Source organism: Lucilia sericata, unplaced genomic scaffold, assembly GCF_015586225.1.
Source record: "Lucilia sericata isolate MDLA Ls3-8-SP2 unplaced genomic scaffold, ASM1558622v1 Contig001950F_arrow, whole genome shotgun sequence".
Lineage (NCBI taxonomy): Eukaryota > Metazoa > Arthropoda > Insecta > Diptera > Calliphoridae > Lucilia > Lucilia sericata.
The window spans coordinates 30,202-53,315 of record NW_023995824.1 but is presented as its reverse complement, the minus strand read 5'-3'; the positions used below and the strand labels follow the sequence as shown (position 1 = coordinate 53,315).

General features: G+C 31.7%; 1 protein-coding gene across 1 annotated transcript; it reads right to left on the bottom strand.

Annotated features, from left to right (window-relative positions):
* Positions 1-5,762: 5,762 nt before the first annotated feature.
* On the bottom strand, positions 5,763-7,253 carry LOC119613061. The gene has a single exon (XM_037968997.1). It carries the CDS (start codon positions 7,251-7,253, stop codon positions 5,763-5,765), a length of 1,491 nt encoding a protein of 496 aa, XP_037824925.1.
* Positions 7,254-23,114: the final 15,861 nt, after the last annotated feature.

The window sequence follows — 23,114 nt, the reverse complement described above, 5'->3', positions numbered from 1 at the left end:
TAAGTGGCGGTTAAAGGACTGATGTAAGGTAAAGTCATTATTTCGGGATAAGTTCGGTGTTGTTGCCAAAACAACAGAAACCCCACAGAGGAGTGACTGTGGGACTAAGCGTTGGAAATGAGTTGGTGTTGATTGTAAATGGTACGGGATGAGTGTAAGGTATGCGGGACTCACCCACCCGTTTACCTAGAATAAATGTGTCGTATGTTTTTCTATTATGAATGTGTCGGATGAATGAGAAGTATGCTGGATTGAAAAATGGTGGATGAAAGGTATCATATACAAATTATACCATTGAATTTTCCTTCCTTGTCCAGATATGTTCAGAGTATACTCTGTTCATATCAGTGTGTCACTGTGAGTAAGAACAAAGTCTCGGCTTCGGTCTACCGGTTACGTCTCTAGGTGCTGTTGCCGACTCAACAGAGGCCATCCCATCTGCGTGGTTGTAAACGGAAGTGATGTTTTACATCTTGGAAGTTAAGCAATGGGGCAGCAATGGTCAGAGATTAGATAGCTCAAGTACTTTAGCAAAGTGCTTGTACATGGACCAGCTTAGCCAGGTAAACAAATTGACACCTGATTTCTTCATTGAACATTGAAGGGGCGATGGTAGACCGTTCTCAAGGCTGCCCAGTGGATGCAAAAGACTACCGTGAGCCAACACGACAGATACTCACGTGAAGCACTTTTCGCTTAGGAGACTAAGCGATGCAAATTACTGTGTCGGATGTTTTTATCAATAAGTGTTTCGGATAAATGAGAAGCGTACTGGGTTGAATGTTACAGATTACGTATATAGATTCTTTTGCGAATCAACAGTTTTTCTTCCTATTTGCCTGTTTTTGAACGGGAGTAATGTGCAAGGCACAAAGGGGTGATGGTGAGGCGTCTATTAAGCTCAGCCTGCGGTTGTAAAAATACTGCTGTGAAATAAGACCAACGCGACAGGAGTTCATGTAAAGCACTTGGACTTATAGTTTTCTAAAAGAGAGAACCTTGATCTGAAATATCTATATATATCGTTAAATCATGCCACAAAGGAAGTGGCAACATCTTTTGGATGCTCTTTTAAATCAAACTTCAATCCAGTATGTTGTACACCACTGCCAGATAAAATGAAATATTTAACAATCCATTATGCGTATTAAATGTTGTAAGACAAACCACGCCTCGAACGCATATACAAAATACTGTAACATTTTTTTAGCTTTTTTTGCAATTTTTTTTTTTCATTCAAACATTGCTGCTGAGTTAAGACGGTTAAGATATAGTTTGTTGGTGTTTTTCTACATTGCAGATATTTTGCAACACGCATACTGTATGACAAATTGTGTAAATACATGAGATACTAGTACTTTATATTTTTTAACATTTTTTGTTAACAATATTTCTTTTTTTTTTTTGTAGTTTTTTGTATTCAGAAAAAAAAGTAAGACTTCTGGTGTTGTTTAACTGTTTGGTGTCACTTACTTTGCACAGATATTGTTGCATAAGCTGTTGCAGCGTATCTAACACTATAGTGTCTGTCCATCTATTTGTATGTTTGACTGTCCGTCCATCTGTTTCGTTTGTTTATCTATCTGTATGAATGAGTATTTTATATAGTTTATGATTTTTATTATTATTTTGTTGTTGTTTTATTTTTTAATTTAAGAGTATATCAACGCCTTGCTAACCATGTTTGTTAAATGTATTTTTTAAGTTTTAATATGCATATGATTTTTATTTAATAGATCATAATTTGTTTGCTGTAAACGAAGAAGTTGTAACAATAAATAAAGTTTAAGATAAAAATATTGAAGTTTCTTTTCTCTGATTTAACAGAAATCAAAAAAAAAAAACTTTCGGGTAAAAAGTCTCAACTCCTTCCCCTTTCTCTAACACAACCATTAACAATAATTTTTCTTTAATGTAGGAAAACTCTTTCGTGTATTTTCTTTAATAATCTTTACTATATCTAAAAAAAGGAAATTTTATAAAATTGATTTTTTATGTTTTTGCACAATATTAAAGCAGCAGCATAAAATTATTATTGATGTTTATGGTGTTGATAAGATTGTTCAGTAATATTTCACCCATATACTCTACATACTTATAATGGACTCAAATTTGCATATGGAAATTTTTTTAAATGTTCACTTCTTTTAACTGACACAAAATTTATTTTAATTGTTATTTGTTAAAATTTTAGTTTAACTGCTTTTTTTATTATAAAGACGAATGTTTTTGTTTTCCTTTAATTCCCCTAATTAAGACAATGACAAATGTGTATAATTTTCTTAAATACTGGTAATTAAGAGAAGCATCATTAAGAATAATTTTATTTTGCATTTCGAATGAACCTCAAACATTTTTGGCTACTGTTTTGATGTTAAATTGTAATGAGATTAATTGGACAGGGAATACTTTTTAAGTTTTTTTTTAATGGAAGTGGCAGTAAGTATTTTCAAAAGGTAACCTTTTAGTTTAAAATGATATATATTAACAAAAAAACGATTTCATTTGTTGCAATTTGTCCGAAACGTAGCTTTATAACATTGTAAGTAAAATTTAAACCTTTTTAAATATAATTAAAGACAAATAACAAAAAAAATACTCGTAATATAGTTGTAATATTATTAATACAACCCATAACTAACTCTTTCGTTAGTTAGTATTAGTAGTTAGTTAGTTAGGTTAGTAGTTAGTTAGTTAGTAGTTAGTTAGTTAGTTAGTTAGTAGTTAGTTAGTTAGTTAGTTAGTTAGTTAGTTAGTTAGTTAGTTAGTTAGTTAGTTAGTTAGTAGTTAGGTTAGTTAGGTTAGTTAGGTAGTAGGTAATTAGTTAGTTAGTTAGTTAGTTAGTTAGGAGTTAGTTAGTTAGTTAGTTAGTTAGTTAGTTAGTTAGTTAGTTAGTTAGTTAGGTAGTAGTTAGTTAGTTAGTTAGTTAGTTAGTTAGTTAGTTAGTTAGTTAGTTAGTTAGTTAGTTTAGTTAGTTAGTTAGTTAGTTAGTTAGTTAGTTAGGTAGTAGTAGTTAGTTAGTTAGTAGTAGGTAGTTAGTTAGTTAGTTAGTAGTTAGTTAGTTAGTTAGTTAGTTAGTAGTTAGTTAGTAGTTAGTTAGTTAGTTAGTTAGTTAGTTAGTAGTTAGTTAGTTAGTAGTTAGTAGTTAGTTAGTTAGTTAGTTAGTTAGTTAGTAGTTAGTTAGTTAGTTAGTTAGTTAGTTAGTGTTAGTTAGTTAGTTAGTAGTTAGTTAGTTAGTTAGTAGTTAGTAGTAGTAGTTAGTTAGTTAGTTAGTTAGTTAGTTAGTTAAGTAGTTAGTTAGTTAGTTAGTAGTTAGTTAGTTAGTTAGTTAGTTAGTTAGGTAGTTAGTTAGTTAGTTAGTTAGTTAGTTAGTTAGTTAGTTAGTTAGTTAGTTGTTAGTTAGTTAGTTAGTTAGTAGTTAGTTAGTGTTAGTAGTAGTTAGTTAGTTAGTTAGTTAGTAGTTAGTTAGTTAGTTAGTTAGTTAGTTAGTTAGTAGTTAGTTAGTTAGTTAGTTAGTTAGTTAGTTAGTAGTTAGTTAGTTTAGTAGTTAGTAGTAGTTAGTTAGTTAGTTAGTAGTTAGTTAGTTAGTTAGTAGTAGTTAGTAGTTAGTAGTAGTTAGTTAGTTAGTTAGTTAGTAGTTAGTTAGTTAGTTAGTAGTTAGTTAGTTAGTTAGTTAGTTAGTTAGTTAGTTAGTTAGTTAGTTAGTTAGTAGTTAGTAGTAGTTAGTAGTTAGTTAGTTAGTTAGTTAGTAGTAGTTAGTTAGTTAGTTAGTTAGTTAGTTAGTTAGTTAGTTAGTTAGTTAGTTAGTAGTTAGTTAGTTAGTTAGTTAGTTAGTTAGTTAGTTAGTAGTTAGTAGTTAGTTAGTTAGTTAGTTAGTAGTTAGTTAGTTAGTTAGTTAGTTAGTTAGTTAGTTAGTTAGTTAGTTAGTTAGGTAGTTAGTTAGTTAGTTAGTTAGTTAGTTAGTTAGTTAGTAGTTAGTAGTTAGTTAGTTAGTTAGTTAGTTGTAGTTAGTTAGTTAGTTAGTTAGTTAGTTAGTTAGTTAGGTAGTTAGTTAGTTAGTTAGTTAGTAGTTAGTTAGTTAGTTAGTTAGTTAGTTAGTTAGTAGTTAGTAGTTAGTTAGTTAGTTAGTTAGTTAGTTAGTAGTTAGTTAGTTAGTTAGTTAGTTAGTAGTTAGTTAGTTAGTTAGTTAGTTAGTTAGTTAGTTAGTTAGTTAGTTAGTTAGTAGTTAGTTAGGTTAGTTAGTTAGTAGTTAGTTAGTTAGTTAGTTAGTTAGTAGTTAGTTAGTTAGTTAGTTAGTTAGTTAGTTAGTTAGTTAGTTAGTTAGTTAGTGTTAGTTAGTTAGTTAGTTAGTAGTAGTTAGTTTAGTTAGTTAGTTAGTAGTTAGTTAGTTAGTTAGTTAGTAGTTAGTTAGTTAGTTAGTTATTTGTTAGTTAGTTAGTTAGTTAGTAGTAGTTAGTTAGTTAGTTAGTAGTTAGTTAGTTAGAGTTAGTAGTTAGTTAGTTAGTTAGTAGTAGTTAGTTAGTTAGTTAGTTAGTTAGTTAGTAGTTAGTTAGTAGTTAGTTAGTAGTTAGTTAGTTAGTTAGTAGTTAGTTAGTTAGTTAGTTAGTTAGTTAGTTAGTTTAGTTAGTTAGTTAGTAGTTAGTTAGTTAGTTAGTTAGTTAGTTAGTTAGTTAGTTAGTTAGTTAGTTAGTTAGTTAGTTAGTAGTTAGTTAGTTAGTTAGTTAGTTAGTTAGTTAGTTAGTTAGTTAGTTAGTTAGTTAGGTTAGTTAGTTAGTAGTTAGTTAGTTAGTAGTTAGTTAGTTAGTTAGTTAGTTAGGTAGTTAGTTAGTTAGTTAGTAGTAGTTAGTTAGTTAGTAGTGTTAGTTAGTTAGTTAGTTAGTTAGTTAGTTAGTTAGTTAGTTAGTTAGTTAGTAGTTAGTTAGTTAGTTAGTTAGTAGTTAGTTAGTTAGTTAGTTAGTTAGTTAGTTAGTTAGTTAGTTAATTTGTTAGTTAGTTAGTTAGTTAGTAGTTAGTTAGTAGTTAGTTAGTTAGTTAGTTAGTTAGTTAGTTAGTTAGAGTTAGTTAGTTAGTTAGTGTTAGTTAGTAGTTAGTTAGTTAGTTAGTTAATTAGTTAGTTAGTCTCCTTGTTTCATAGTCCTCGTTGGTTAGTTTCTTACTTTAAGAGACAAACATTACAATGTCTTGTACTTACTCATCAGGTTACTTTTCAATGACTACTATATACTGACTGAAAAAAGGATGTCATCCTCTTGTTAAAATAACGACTTATTTTGTGTTACTAAGAAAATTTTACCATTTTAACAGTTTTTAATAAATACCACAGTAGAGTTTTTCAAAGCATTTAACCCAAATCCCTCACAATAAATTTACAATTTAATACTTAAATACTTAGATTTATTTGTTTATATAAAACTTATATATCTTTCTCATTAATCTTAACATTTTCTTTATATATTTACCACGATATGGCCAATATAATTCAAATAAAAAACAAATGCATAATAAAATTACAATAATTAGAAATAAAAACATTAGTAATCTCATATCTTCCACTTTCATGGGTTCAAATGTTGTTATGGAACTCGTATCATTTAAACTGATCTTTTTCATTTCAACAGCTTCTAAAAATGCCATTTCTTCCAATGCAAAACCAGACCAGCCTCTTTAAACCTGGCCGATTAGAGTGTTCATAGCCTCCTCGTAGGGGGAATTGGGCTGCAAAGCGAATTGTTTGCCAAACATTTTGACTATACAAATATCTGTTAAACGATATTTAAATTTAGAAAAGAATCTCTGTTGAGCTTCATAGAGGGGGTCCATTGATCCGATGGTACCGGATATATATAACGACTATCAAAGTTATTACGCAGACTATAAAATTCGGCAAATGAGGGAATAGTTATTACACTTGACTTAAAATAATTGGGTACATTAAAGGCTTTCAGCAGATCGGCATAGTCTTCTTCGACCATAGCAATATGCAAGCCCGAAGCAATGACATCTTCATTTGTTCTTATGACATGTTTCATGGGAGGACTGGCATTGAAGGTTTGCAAGTGGGTGACATATGTGGTATTGAACACCAAACCGGATAAGCAAATCAGCATAAAAAGTAAACTGCGCACACCCGAAAAATAACGCTCCGCTTTGAAAGGTTGACCCAAAAGACCATTGAGTACATAGATATTGAAGAGTAGTTCATGTAAAATAATATGTTCCTTTTTCACTATATAAGTAACAGCCAAGACTAGGGAAAATAATATGAAAGCCACTAAAATCAAAACCATGCTGACCGTATCGAAAACCATTACATAAAAACTATAAGCTGGCACAGAACTCTCCAGTGGCACCATCAGACACCAATCAAAATAATCGTAGGTATTAGTAAAAACTAAAGAACTGGAATAATTAGTAACCACCAGTTCAGTTGAGGCATCATATGTGCCATTTTCCACTAAAGCATTCATTTCACTAATTAACATTTCCTTGTGTGATTGATTAAAATTCGGAAATATCTGAGTTAAGTTATGTTTGCGGGCGAAAGCTCTAAAGAAATGTCCTCCAATGCCTCCCAGTATAATTTTTCCATTTAACTCTCTCAATACATAACTCGCAGTGCTGATATTATTCAAAACCAAACTCATAGGATAGCCATGCATATTTTTGACTTGATCAATGAAAAGTGTAGTATGATTTTCTTGTATATTTACTAACTCAGCTTTGAACTTGGGAAAAGCTTGCATTCTATATACGACATCCAACATTAAGTTTCTATTAATCATCACCACATTAATGGCCTTATTTTTAAGGCAATATTTCATTATATTGGTTATATATTCCTCACCTTCAGACCCGCTCACCATTAATATCAATCTGGTTAATAAATTTCGTTTTAAAGTTTTCCACAATGTCTTTAAAATTTCTTGATCCTGCTTTCTAATTCCATTCAATTGTACTATAGCCAGATAACGGTGATTGTATATATTCCATAAATTATATGCTGAACTTTCTTCTAAATTAATAACTGGTATAACACTTTCACTCATTAAATATTTTAGCATTATATCCTTATCATAACCATCTTGGTCCCGTTCAACACTATGACTCATATAAATGATGGTATGATAATAACGTTCTTCTCTTGACCAATTGGCCAATTCCATTAATTTATAACCGTATTCATGTTCCTGTGTTAATATTTCCAAAAATCCTATGAATATAGAAGTTGACGCTGCTGTTGCATTAAACGTCATGGTGACACTAATACGTGTTGGCTCTTAGTTCAAATGAAGTTTTGTCCTTCAAATTATTATTAATTGTGCGTTTCAATTGTCGTGTGTTTGTGAAAGACATCACATAAGGGAATTATGTTGCATGTAAATTATTACTTTCGCATGTTAAGCGGTCAAATACTTTTAGGACAATTATGTTTTAATTAATTGTTTGTATTTGTAGTATGTCATGTTCTTCGGCCAAATACAAGTGGAAAGTTAGAATTTCCTTTAGGGAGTAAAGTTGCAAAGTGTATTCTTTAAGTTTAGTATTGTTTTTTGGTCAACTTAGATTCTATGAACATTAGATTATCGCCGGTAACAGAATTTTGTAGAAGTACTACTCAAAGGAAAAAAGAAGTTTAAAAGTTCGAGTCGGAGTAAAAATTAATCAAAAATAAGTTTCGCAATAATTTTTATAAATAACTTGATTGGTTAGTTTAGTACGGGCTAACTTAGAAGTAGCGTCGTAATAACTCTGTTTTGACAAGACTACATTAGTCGCCAGATATATCAAAGTATAAATTAATGTGGTATTATATCCAACCTGAGATATCGTAAAGGATCGTAGTCTGGATCCAGATAATTCACCATGGTTGGATATAATGTATTATCCATAAATATATTCCTCTTGTCATCTAGGGCAGGGTATTCGAAGAGAATATGGAAACCTGTGATAGATAGATAGATAGATAGATAGATAGATGATAGATAGAGATATAGATAGATAGATAGATAGCTAGATATCGATAGATATAGATCGCAAGCTCGCTAGCTCGCTCTCTCGCTCGCTAGCTCGCTCGCTCTCGCTCGATCGCTCGCTCGCTCGTAGCTCGCTCGCTCGCTCGCTCCTCGCTGCTCGCTGCTCGCTCGCTCGCTAGCTCGCTCGCTCGCTCGCTCGCTCGCTCTCTCGCTCGCTCGCTCGCTCGCTGCTCGCTCGCTCGCTCGCTCGCTCGTCGCTCGCTCGCTCGCTCGCTCGCTCGCTCGCTCGCTCGCTCGCTCGCTCGCTCGCTCGCTCGCTCGCTCGCTCGCTCGCTCTCTCGCTGCTCGCTCGCTCGCTCGCTCGCTCGCTCGCTCCTCGCTCGCTAGCTCGCTCGCTCGCTCGCTCTCCTCGCTCGCTCGCTTCGCTCGCTCGCTCGCTCGCTCGCTCGCTCGCTCGCTCGCTGCTCGCTCGCTCGCTCGCTCGCTCGCTCGCTCGCTCGCTCGCTCGCTCGCTCGCTCGCTCGCTCGCTCGCTCGCTCGCTCGCTCGCTCGCTCGCTCGCTCGCTCGCTCGCTCGCTCGCTCGACTGCTCGCTCGCTCGCTCGCTCGCTCGCTCGCTCGCTCGCTCGCTCGCTCTCTCGCTCGCTCGCTCGCTCGCTCGCTCGCTCGCTCGCTCGCTCGCTCGCTCGCTCGCTCTCTCCGCTGCGCTCGCTCGCTAGCTCGCTCGCTCGCTCGCTCGCTCGCTGCTCGCTCGCTCGCTCGCTCGCTCGCTCGCTCGCTCGCTCGCTCGCTCGCTCGCCTCGCTCGCTCGCTCGCTCGCTCGCTCGCTCGCTCGCTCGCTCGCTCGCTCGTCGCTCGCTCGCTCGCTCGCTCGCTCGCTCGCTCGCCTCGCTCGCTCCGCTCGCTCGCTCGCTCGCTCGCTCGCTCGCTCGCTCGCTCGCTCGCTCGCTCGCTCGCTCGCTCGCTCGCTCTCGCTCGCTCGCTCGCTCGCTCGCTCGCCTCGCTCGCTCGCTGCTCGCTCGCTCGCTCGCTCGCTCGCTCGCTAGCTCGCTCGCTATCGCTCGATCGCTCGCTCGCTTCGCTCGCTAGCTCGCTCGCTCGCTCTCTACTATGTTCCTACGGATGTTGACTCCTGTTGACTCCAACTCACTTCTGATTCGATTAAAGTTGTCCGTCCGTCCGTTATTTCAACGAATGATATCTCAGCAATTATGGCAGATTTTTAATCAATTTTGTAAAATAAAGGCAAAATGTATGAACAGATTAAGCGCAGCTGAATCCACTACATACCTTAGTCTTTGATTTAAAACAGTGTAGGCTTGTCCAGAAATCATTATATTATACCCTGTCCTTAGTACTAAGAAAAACAAATTTCTTTTAGCGCAGGTGTCGATAAATACATAGTAATTTATTCAAATCAAGATAATAAGACTAGAATATAAATGTTAATTTACATTTATTTTAAATAGAAATAAAAAAATACAACAATTTGCTTTACCCAACACTTGTGCCTCAAATCGTTTGTTTTCACTCTTTTTAACAAATCTTCTAAATATATTGATATTTAAAATTTACAAAAGAAAAATCATTAATAACAGTAACATGTGCTAAACCTCTACTGCACCTACAACCAATTTATTTCCAAATAAAACCAAAAATTCCCCCCTTTACAGGAATTATCGTTAAAACCCATATAAAAACACACACACAAAATGACCTTCAGTCGAAGTTGAAGTTGAAAAAATAAGAAAAAATATATAAATGCAAAAACAATACAATGTATAAAATTCTTTTCTCACGATTGTTAAATTTAACACTTTTTTTACAAACCCAACAGACGGACGGACTTGTGTACAGAGATATAACAAAAAAAAAAAATAAAAAAAAAAACATAAGCAATGACCAAAATAAAAATCATGACAACAACAGCTTCTTAAAGTTAAACTGAAACAAAACCAAAAACATTTAAAATACGAGCAAAAAGAAACCAGCGACAACATAATGAAATTAAGGCATGCAATGCAATTTAAACAATATTTTTAAATAAAAATCATAATAATTGTTAATGCCTGGCATAAAATTTAACAGTAGTTTGTAGCTAGAGTATTGCGCTACCGTTAAGCATTAATCACAAGAAATTATGAAAATATTTTAAAGAAAAAAACCTATAAAACAAATTAAAAACACCTAAAACCAAGTGACAAAATTTAGCCAAAAGCTGAAACCAAAAAATCAAAATCATTAAACATATTTTTGAGTACATATTTCTTAATGACATCAGACAAAAAAGCTGTTGAAATGTTCAAAATAAAAGCGAAAATTTTAAAATTTACCTTAATGCTAAATTTAAGAAATTTTTATTACATTTAACCATGTTTTTTTTTCATCTTAAAAATCTGTTGTCACATTAAATTTGTTATTTTGGTTGCTGAGTTAGTGTTATGGACTGCAAACAAAATGCTTCCTAAAATCATAAATTTAAATAAACGTGCAAGTTACAAACAAACACCTGACCGCCTCAAACTTGTGCTGCCCTGAAATGAACAAAAAAAAAAAGACTTAAAAATACAACATTTAACTGAAATTGAAAACCTCGAGGATGTTGTTGTGAAATCATTGCACGCATATCTGTAAGTGTCCAAAAAAAAAAAATGACCTAAAATTACACATTTAATGTGATGTCTGTATACGCCATATTTGCCATATTATGCATTGAGACAAAAATTCAGTCAAAATACAGAAAAAAAAACGAAAACGGTAGCAATTTTAGTTTTTTCAAGTTTGTCGCTTAACTCTTTTGATTTTAGGCGTTTCGTTTTGTCAAAACTATAGTATTATAACAAACAACAACAATAACTACCTCTTTATGACTGTGCGTGTTTTATTAAAGGATTTTTTTTGTGTATGTGTCGTGTGTAGGATTTGCAAGTTTCACGAAATATCATATAAAAATTTGCAAATTTAAATTTTGCTGCACATTCAACATATTCTGACACTGTGTGTTGCATATAAAATGCTTCATTAAAAACTATAAGTTTTAGAGGTTTTCATTGAGCTTATTAAGGGTTTTGTATGGTAAAACTATTATTAAGCATGTTATTTAAGGAAACAAATTTAATTTTTATTAAGTTATTTAAGCAAAGTCATCTAGTATTATTATACCTTCATTAAAAAACAAAACTTTTAATGCTTATAACTTTAAAAAATGAACTTTTTATCAATTTGACTTTTACCTTAATACAGCCAATATCCTATTTTTATATCCACTATCAATTTGTCATTCCATTTGTAACACATCGAAATATTTGTCTAAGAGCCATAGAAATATTCTAGTCATTTCAGTCCGTCTGTCCGATGGGCAAAGAGAAGCTGATTTTGCACAAATATTCTTGATTGATAGGCACTGTTTGATATTGAAAACGGTCTGGATTGGTCCATGTGTTTATATAGCCCCCTAACAAGTGACCCATCGGAATATATATTAAACAGTCATAAATATCTTAATTAGGCATCAATTGAGATAAAATTTTGCTTAATTGCTAACTAACAGTTAACTAAAACAACGACAAAGAGTAATGAATAACATAAGAACAAGTAAGAGTAAATAACCACCATCAAATCTTAGGTCGTAAAAATAAACCCCCATATTCATAAATAACATTTGATTTTGCAAAAAGTTTATAAAACAAAATGTCCATACAAAATTTTGTTTATAAAACGTTTATAAAGTAAAACTTTTTTTACTTCTTTTAATATAATTTCCCGATCCTATAAAGAATATATATATTCCGAGTCCTTATAGATAGCGGAGTTGATTAAGCTATGTATGTCTGTATGTCTTTCTGTCTGTTTGTTTGTCTGTCTGTCTGTCTGTCTGTCTGTCAATTTTCTGATATCTTCAGAAATTCTGTCAAACATACTTTCAAGAAGTTTCCTATTTAAAATAAGCAAAATCAGTTCATAATTAACGAATATATCAGCAAAAATCTGAGACAACTTCTGAAAACTTTCATCAACAATTTTGGTTTTTCGTATATGCAAACAACAACAACGCAGATAATAATCGGTAAATTTTGGTGTTGTACTTGCTTCCTTATAAACCAAAACAAAGTATTGTTATGGCCTAGAAACATGGAAGATTAAGTGAAAACCTATAAAAGGGCACTATTTACTACTTTTTCGTTCTTCAAAAGTTACTTCTTGAATTTTCTAGAAAAGGGGACTTCTTCATACTTTTATTTCTTCAAAAGGTACTTTTTGAATTGCTGTATAATATTGAACCTCCAAACATGAATTTAAGTATGTAGAGCTCGTATTAAGTGAAAATCGATAAATGGGGACTTTTTCGGACTACAAAAGGTACTTTTTGAATTTTAAATAATATTAAGCCTAGAAATATGAAATTAAGCATTAGAGCCCGGACTAAGTGGGCACCTATAAAAGGGGATTATTTAGTACTTTTTTGTTCTTCAAAAGGTACTTTTTGAATTTTTCTATAACGTTAAACCTAGAAACATGAATTTAAGGATGTAGAGCCAGGATTAAGTGAGAACCTATAAAATGGACTTTTTCGTTCTACAAAAGTTACTTTTCGAATTTTATATAATATTGAAGTTACAAACATGAAATTAAGTATGTTAAGCACGGCTTAAGTGAGAACCCATAAAATGGGACATTTTGGTAATTATTCGTTCTTCAAAAGGTATTTTTAAGTGAGCGAGAACATATAAAAAGGGCATTTTTAGTACTTTTTCCTTCTTCAGAGAGTACCTTTTGAATTTTTTATAATATTGAAAATCTGTGGAAATCTGCTAGAAATGATTCTATTCCGTTTTATGACTATTTTCGTTTAGCTTATGAAACATAAAATTAAGTATGTAGAACACGACTTAAGTGAGAACCCAGGAATTTTTAAGTGAGCGAGAACATATAAAAATGTACTTTTTAGTACTTTTTCCTTCAGAGAATACCTTTTGCATTTTTTATTAAACATTAAGAGTCCTATGTTAGTGAAAATCTTCTGGAAAGGATTCTATTCCGTTCTATGACTGTTACTTTTTGGCTTATTACTATTACTATTTTTTTTTTTTTTTGTAATAAAATTCGTAGAATTTCACCATTACATGGACATTTTAAAGTTATTTATAAAAGTTAAAGTCATTTCTTCAAGGGGGCCTTGTGTGGGGGTAAAGTCAATTATTAATCGATAATCACGAAATTTGATAGAAAGATTTGATATACAGCATGATTATGTTCTAGTTTATTGCTTTAGTCGAATTTTTAAATCAGTTGTGAACGTAAAGGACATTCCTAAGCGTCAATAATGTTTCGTTTTGAAAAGACTAAACTACTCGTAGTGTATATCAATGTGGTATTAGATCCTGCCTGTGTAGCTGTGAGATATCTGAAAAGGTTGTTGAGTCTAGTGCCAGATAAACTGTCAAGGTTGAATATAATGTATTAACCCAGAAATATAGTCCTCTTTACAGCTAGGGCAAGACATTCTCAGATAAGTTGGAACATTTTATTGCTGTTCTTACAACTGTCTATCTAGCAACAAGTGTCCAGTTATTAATAGTCCTCTTTACAGCTAGGGCAAGACATTCTCAGAGAAGTTGCAACATTTTATTCCTGTTCTTACAACTGTCTATCTAGCAACAAGTGTCCAGTATTTAATGTCAGCTCCCTTGATATATACCTTCTATTTCGGGTTAGAAGTTTCCTAGTTCATTTCTCATTGAAAGAATGCTAAAATAGCTTGGCCCCTCTACATGTGTCTAAATTATATCATCTATTTTAAGCATGTTGAAGAAAGAACCTGAAGTTACCACTTTTAATAAATCCCAACAAAGTTGTTACAGAAACAGCCTTGGAGATATACCAAACAAATTCCTTTCTGGGACCCAGGGAAATATGGACTTTCTTTGGTCGACCAAGGAAATTTAATGATCTAGAATGCTTCAAAGAACTTTTAACAAAATCAAAATAGAACAAATACTTTCAAATATACTCAATAAACTAACAACATGATCATTATGAATCTGTCAAACTTATTTTACTCAAAAACGAAAGGGAAAACCTATTTATAGTAGAAAAATTTCGTCACACCCAGTAATATTATACAACTGAGTTTTCTTTAGCGATAATTCTAAAAATACTATGATTACGAGGACATATTGTTAAACAATATTTTTTTAATTATTTTCTCACTTCTACATAAAGTTGTTAAAATTTACGCAACATTTTTCAATTTATATGAAAATTGCAATTTAATAACATTTAATTTATTCTTAATTAAAGGTTTCATTTTAACAACAAAAAAAAACGCACTGATAAAATAAAAACAACAAAACAAAAAAAACAGATACAAATTATATTGCTAACACGTACTTTAAAAATGTATACACATGCATACGCATAGACGGACAAGTTAATATTTTCTGAACCAGTTTAAAAGTTACATAACAAGGTTAAAACACATATCAGGCTTAAACTAAAGTAGAACATACTTTAAGCAACCGCAACAACAGAAAACAAGGTTAAAGCCCTATAACGAAATGGAAAGATACAACAAAAAAGTTTAAAGCAAAACAAAAAGGATTTTAAATATAATTATAACACGCATAGAAGGTGTACATGACAAAATAAATATTGTGCAATCAATCAAAATGTTATTAAATGTAACGCCTCATGAAAAGCACAAATTAAGAAAATAGTTGTATTAAAATTGCACAAATCTTTATTAAAAATGTTTCATCAAACTTAAATATTTATTTTTAGAACAATAAATGTTTTAAAATTAATTCAAATCAAAACAGTTGCAACATGTTTAACAATAAAACAAAAGACTTAAGACACAAACTTTATAACTTTTTTCTTTTTTGTTCATATTTATTAACGGTAACAAGCAAATTACTTAATAACTTCATGTGTGATTATTTTTAATAAATTAAATCAAGTAGGAAATTTCACAAAAAAAAAAGGAAACATAATTTATGCAAAATGTTTTTAAAGAAAACCCTTAAGTCACTTACTAACCACAATATTTTCATACTTGTCAGTTGTCCGCAAGAAAAATCCTCACATACTCATACTTATGCAGGAGTATTTAAGCCAAAGGGCAGGAACACCAATCAACATGTTGCCGCATTAAAGTAAGTCAAGCAGCATTCGGTTCAGGCAAAATTTAAATAATTTATTTTGGAAAAAAGAAAAATCCAGCATTATAATTTTTTTAACATACAATATATGCAAAATATATTTATTACATGAAAGAACTTTAACAAATTATACATTTTATGCTGAAGCTAAAGAAGAGCTGAAATAAAATACAACATATTTATGAGTAACTTAAATCAATTGTGGTCGACATTATGTTTGGCATGGCGGCAGCAAAAAATTAAATCTTCTGCAGAATTTTTGAGTAATATGAACGAATAAAGTTGTATAGAAAATATGCTACCAAAATTTAAATCTTATGTTATAACTGCAATCCAAACAGTTGGCCCATATAATTTCATTTTGAGAGTAACACCATTGATAAAAGAGAACAAGTTCCTTTATTTATACAAGTTCCGAAGAATTTCCATTGTCGTATAGATAGAACAGTGAATACACTCCACTTTGCGACGCTGCTCGCCCCTAAGTCTCTTCGCCCCATTCTGTAAGCAGTCAAGTGAATTCAATATAGACTTCGAAAGTTACATCCCAATTTTTGGTCTGATATAACTATCTGAAGCATGTCATACACATGTACAGAACATCAAGAGTTTCTGATTCCTGATTATTTAGACAACCCATTTAGATTATTACAATATTATCTACGATGAGCATTACGGGTGTTGAAATCGATGCTATTCAAGACCCCATTCAGAGCTTATTATGAAGTCGACCTATTCTCCAAAGTACTCGGCATGTAATGGAATGCATAAGAATGTAGATATTGCTGTCATCTGCAAAATATTGGATAGGTCTCTGCAGAGCCATGGATGAATCCTGATCACGTTTTATAATATTATATCAGTAACAACCTGTAAAGTGCGATTTTTTCATCACAATAAGTAATAATTTAAGGGGTACATGCCACCAACTAGGGCTACAAAAATAGTGAATGGAATAATAGAATTTGTCTAAAAGGATAGTAAGTCTCCCGTAGGTCAAAGTGGCGTTTTTAAATATAGTGGTTGTCTTTCCGAAGGCTGGTTGGTAGTGTTCTAGTCTTGTACTTGAAGGAGCTAATAATAGGAGCAACATAACTAACTAACTAACTAACTAACTAACTAACTAACTAACTACTAACTAACTAACTAACTAACTAACTAACTAACTAACTAACTAACTAACTACTAACTAACTAACTAACTAACTAACTAACTAACTAACTACTAACTAACTAACTAACTAACTAACTAACTAACTAACTAACTAACTAACTAACTAACTAACTAACTAACTAACTAACTAACTAACTAACTAACTAACTAACTAACTACTAACTAACTAACTAACTAACTAACTAACTAACTAACTAACTAACTAACTAACTAACTAACTACTAACTAACTAACTAACTAACTAACTAACTAACTAACTAACTAACTAACTAACTAACTAACTAACTAACTAACTAACTAACTAACTAACTAACTAACTAACTAACTACTAACTAACTACTAACTAACTAACTAACTAACTAACTAACTAACTAACTAACTAACTACTAACTAACTAACTAACTAACTAACTAACTAACTAACTAACTAACTAACTAACTAACTAACTAACTAACTAACTAACTACTAACTAACTAACTAACTAACTAACTAACTAACTAACTAACTAACTAACTAACTAACTAACTAACTAACTAACTAACTAACTAACTAACTAACTAACTAACTAACTAACTAACTAACTACTAACTAACTAACTAACTAACTAACTAACTAACTAACTAACTAACTAACTAACTAACTAACTAACTAACTAACTAACTAACTAACTAACTAACTAACTAACTAACTAACTAACTACTAACTAACTAACTAACTAACTAACTAACTAACTAACTAACTAACTAACTAACTAACTAACTAACTAACTACTAACTAACTAACTAACTAACTAACACTAACTAACTAACTAACTAACTAACTAACTAACTAACTAACTAACTAACTACTAACTAACTAACTAACTAACTAACTAACTAACTAACTAACTAACTAACTACTAACTAACTAACTAACTAACTACTAACTAACTAACTAACTAACTAACTAACTACTAACTAACTAACTAACTAACTAACTAACTAACTAACTAACTAACTAACTAACTAACTAACTAACTAACTAACTAACTAACTAACTAACTAACTAACTAACTAACTAACTAACTAACTAACTAACTAACTAACTAACTAACTACTAACTAACTAACTAACTAACTAACTAACTACTAACTAACTAACTAACTAACTAACTAACTAACTAACTAACTAACTAACTAACTACCTAACTAACTAACTAACTAACTAACTAACTAACTAACTAACTACTAACTAACTAACTAACTAACTAACTAACTAACTAACTAACTAACTAACTAACTAACTAACTAACTAACTAACTACTAACTAACTAACTAACTAACTAACTAACTAACTAACTAACTAACTAACTACTACTAACTAACTAACTAACTAACTAACTAACTAACTAACTAACTAACTAACTAACTAACTAACTAACTACTAACTAACTAACTAACTAACTAACTAACTAACTAACTAACTAACTAACTAACTAACTAACTAACTAACTAACTAACTAACTAACTAACTAACTAACTAACTAACTACTAACTAACTAACTAACTAACTAACTAACTAACTAACTAACTAACTAACTAACTAACTAACTAGTCCGGGTTATTCTTCCTCTTAGCAATTGACTTTATATTAGAACGCTATAAAGGAAGAGCTCGCACTTTTTCAGGACCAGCACCGATATTCCTATCGGTTCCTATTCCTATTTTCTCAATGCAACTAATATCTTAGGGATCAAAATCGTTGCGATGATGAAAATCTATGAGGTTTCCTATAATCCTATATCTCAGATGGTATATCCTGTAGATAGTTTAGAATGTAGATTTCGCCAGTCTCTGTATCATTAATGTCAATGTTTTCATTCTTAATTTCTGAAATACGTCTTCTGTCAGCCTTACAATAATCGTATTGGGAAACATTGGAAAATTTAAAGACAGATAAACTTCTGTCTTTAAATTTTTAATTTAAATCTCTCAACTTTTAAAAGTTTGATTACGTCCCGAAAGATTAAGTACGTTGAGAAATGAAATTTTATCTGATTTTTAATAAACGTTGTAGTATGATTCTGAGTCAAAATTAGTAGAGTTTCAAAAAGTGATTCTGAGGCAGTTTTTATATTTTGAGCTGGGATAGGACCACGTTACAAACATCAACACAAAACCACAATACTGTTCTCAATGTAGTGATGATGTAGGGTATATAATAACACTACATATAGAAAATTATCCATATAGAATGCTTAACGCTTAAGTATGTAATTTATAGAGACAACACGTTGTTTTTACATTGTTTTATGGTTATTTTATTGGGGACTTCCTCCAAAAATTATTAAAAGCCAAATATGTCCACAATAAAAATATAATATAAATATTATAAAAAAGCAATCCTCTAGAAGAGTAAAATCTAAAGAAACTTTTATGTAGTCCTTAATGTATCGACATGTGTTATAGCTGCCGTTTACTGTTGGGGATGCAGTTGCTATAGTTGTTTTTATTTTTATTTCTGGCGTATGATTATGAGTAACCAAGAAACACGGCATGAGGATGTAGTGACTGCTGCCGAAACACTATAATTAATCAATTTTCTGTGTAGCATATTAGTGAAAACTTCAGTGATCTTAACGTGCACCCAGTCGAGGCACCCAGTCACACAAGCAGACAAACAGGCGATGTACATATGTATATAATGCGTAGATGAGATATACATATACGAGGGTTGTTTGATATGTATGTTGTACTATATAATGATCATAAATTTATTTGTAGATCTTTTGTTTCAGTCGCCCTCGTTTTTTGTTTTTTGCAACAAAAATTTGTTTGTGTTTTAATGTTGCTGCTGCCTTCATTATTTCTGTAAAAAATACACATAATAAATTATATTCGCGCTGAGTTGAAAACAATATTACCGGTCAACCAAAAAAAAAAAAATATTGTTTTCTTATGTTTAAGTAAGTCATGCTATAATGCAACAAAAACAAATCTTGTACAACCTACATTTTTTCCTTGTTACTTTGTGATTCCATGTTTTTGGTCATATTTCTTAATATATGGTGTTGTTGTTGTTTTTTTTTGTTCCTTTGGCTTCCATTGGTGTTTCGTCTTCTTTTTAAATTTTAATTTATGTAAACACTATGTTGATTATATTTTGAATTATGACCATGTGTAACTTCTTATTTAATTTTTTCCCCTCCCTCCTCCCTCAAACCACAAGTTTAAAAAGTACTTGTACCCCTTCTTCTTTAAACAACGTAATTTTGATTTTTTTTCCTTTTGAAAATTTTTATTATCATCCTCATCTCCATGATGATCCACATGATGTCTCTATTATTTTTTTTTTATATTTAACAAATGATGGAAAAAATCCACACAGGGAAGTTTTAAACGTTACCACAAGCATCTTTATAAATTTTCAGATTTTGATTTTTTTCTTCGTACGTGTAGTTTTTTTCTTATATTTCTGATGGTGATGTCGATGTTTCTTATCTTTAGTGGTTGTAAATTAAATTTTCGTGCGTATAATTATAAGTTTATAAATGTATTTAACAAAAGTTTTATGTTGTAAATGAAATACTCGTATGTGTATTTAAACAACAACCGTGTTTACTAAAATGTGTCATTAACAAATTATAACTGATTTATGACAATTTTTATGTTTTGAAAGGTACTCAAAATTATTAAAGACCAATTAAAAGATGAGATGTTGGTTAGACAAACGTGGTAACTAGTTTGAAATGTGACATGCTTATTTTTTACATAATAGTAAAATTGTATAATTACTTTGAACTAATTCTAATGTTTTCAGCTTAGCGATAAAATAGCGATAAAATTCGACATAAATAAGTTTCATATGAGCCAAAAACTCTCTACCAAATTTTATGAGAATCGGTCCATAATTGACTCTACCCTCCTTATAAGGTCCTCTACAGAAAATGATTATAACGCTCATTACTGTCTTAAAAACAAGAGTATAGCGATAAAATTCGACACATATAAGTTCCATGTGAGCCAAAATCTTTCTATCAAATTTTATGTGGATCGGTCCATAATTAACCCTACCCCCCACATAAGGTCCCCTTCAAAAATGACTTTAACGCTCATTACTGGCTTAAAAATACGAATATAGCGATGAAATTCGACACACATAAGTTTCATGTGAGACAAAATTTTTCTACCAAATTTTATATGGATCGGTCAATAATTGACCCTACCCCCCATATAAGGTCCCCTTCAGAAAATGACTTTGACGCTGATTACTGTCCAAAAAATACGAGTATAGCGATGAAATTCGACATAAGAGCCAAAATATCTCTATCAAATTTTATGTGGATCGGTCCACAAATGAACCTACTATAGGAGATGCCACGTCCACTAATATTTGTCTGAATATTTTTTCCAAAATATTTATATAATATTAGTTATACTGCTTTTTGACGAGATATAAGTATATTAAACATAATTATGAGATGAAAAGCGCTATTCGGGAGGTACAGTTGTATGGGGGCTACGGGAAATAATGGACCATTTTCAATAGTCTTCATCCCTGGGACAAAAAAGATCATGTGCCATCATTTATAGAATTTCTTCAAAATTGCGACCTCTAATTTGATTACAATGTTTACAAGCCCTATTCGGGGGTTGAGTTGCATGGAGGCTAGGTGAAATAATGCACCTATCTTAACCATTTTTAATAGACTTCGTCCCTGGGCAAATATAAGATCTCGTACCAAATTTACTGCTTTTTGTCGAGATACGAGTATATTAAATAAAATTATGTGCTTAAAAGCCCCACTCGGGAAGGTCAGTTGTATGGGGGCTACCTGAAATAATGGCCGATCTTAACCATTTTCAATAGTCTTCGTCCCTGGGACAATAGAAGATCATGTACCAAATTATATTCAAGAATGCGGCCTGTACACAGAGGGAAAAAGAAATATACACTCCTGGTACCAAATTGACACCAAACTGTTTATAATTTTTCAATAACATCCGTTGTCAAAGTATATACATACATACGTACGACAAACAATCCGTTGCCAATAGTGAGCTTACCACGTTTGGTAACATTTAGACAACGGATGTGTATAAAATTTAGTTTTCGACAACGAAGTGTTGCAATGTTGACAACGTTGCGTTGTCAACATTACATAGTGTTGTCTTACGTATGTATATACTTTGACAACGGATGTTATTGAAAAATTATAAAAAATTTGGTACCAGACGTGTATATTTCTTTTTCCCTTTGTGTAGTTTTTTTTTACAAGCCCTTTTCGAAGGTTTACTTGTATGGAGGCTAGGTGAAATAATGCACCGTTATTAACCATTTTCATTAGGCTTCCTGGGATAATAGAAGATTACGTATCAAATTTCATTTTATTATATTTGGACGTTTGACGAGATGAAAGGATAAATCTTATAAAACTTCAAGCAACAACATAAAATAAAATCCTATTTTTAAAAAACACTTGCCTTTTCCATCTAAAAACCATATTTAATTTTCCTGATTGATCTTCTACTACTCAAATCGAATATACATATATAAAAACCATAACATAAATAGCATAAGAAAAATCTAAAATTTCCACACTTCCAACGTGCGGCTGTTAAAAGTGCCACCTCATTGATAGCGTTGAGAGATCTTATCAGATTGCAAACACTTGAAAACAAGAGATACAATGTACTGACAACCATTTAAGACATTTTCATAAAAAAACCCATTGCCGCAATTTTCCTTTTAAAAACAAAATTTTTTATGTGACTATAAAATTTGCCAAATGGGAAAAAAACCCATTAAGAATTACATAGAAAATATATTTGAAAGTCAAGTTTTATAATTGGTGTAAATTATGTAATTATAAAAAACTCAAATTAAAATTGAAAGAAGAAAAAAAATCAACAAAATATAGCAAATAAAACACTTTATTAAAAATGTTTCACTTAGTAATTTGAAAAATCTTGAAAATTACGTCCAAACAAAACTAAACAATATGAAATAATTTTTTTTTTTATTACAAAATCTACAATATTTAACAGCAACAAAAGTGAACAGTAATAAAGTGCACGTACCAAAATATAAAGAAAAAAAATTATAGGAAAATTAAATAAAAAATCATACATGAACCAAAGAAGTAAAACAAAAAAAATGCAGCAATATTTAAGGCGTGTTGCCACTTTGCCAATTTTTTTTTTATATTTATAGTTTAAAATTTGTTTTAAAGTTTTAAGAAAATTAAAGTAAGTTATCTGCAAATTATTGTGAATACATTTTTGTCGACTGAAGTCGAATATTTTTTACTCTACACAGTGGTTTAAGAACGTATTATCGAGTGAAAATATTGTAACGAAATTTCACATTAACTCTTTCAGTTCAAGAGATATTTTGGCAATAAAGCTTTTTTAGTTGAGCTTGGCCCATTTTGAAAAAAAAATTTAAATAAGATTTGGTTAAAGCCGGATATATATTACATCAGATAAAAATACACCTAGGTCTCTTTCGGGCCTGTTGTGTTTTTATTTACATGGAAAATGTTGATATAAACCCACATTGCGTTCAGAAACTCAGTTTTCAGAACTTGGTTCCAAAGAATTTTGCAATCAAAGTTTCCGAGATATATGATATCTGGAATAAAATCGATTTCAAGATATTTGTATCCAAATTTAGGAAAGCCTGACATTTTTGTAATAATGCTGAGTTTAACACTGGAACAGTAATAGTTTTTGGCTATCTTATTGTCCAATACATTCTAAACTTCAACTTTGTCATATGAAATTGGTCCAATTGCATTCTGGGTGTAGGGAGAATATGTTAACCTCTGTC

Coding starts and splice junctions, on each gene's coding strand:
- LOC119613061 (XM_037968997.1), bottom strand. CDS start 7,253: ATGACGTTTAATGCAACAGCAGCGTCAACTTCTATATTCATAGGATTT.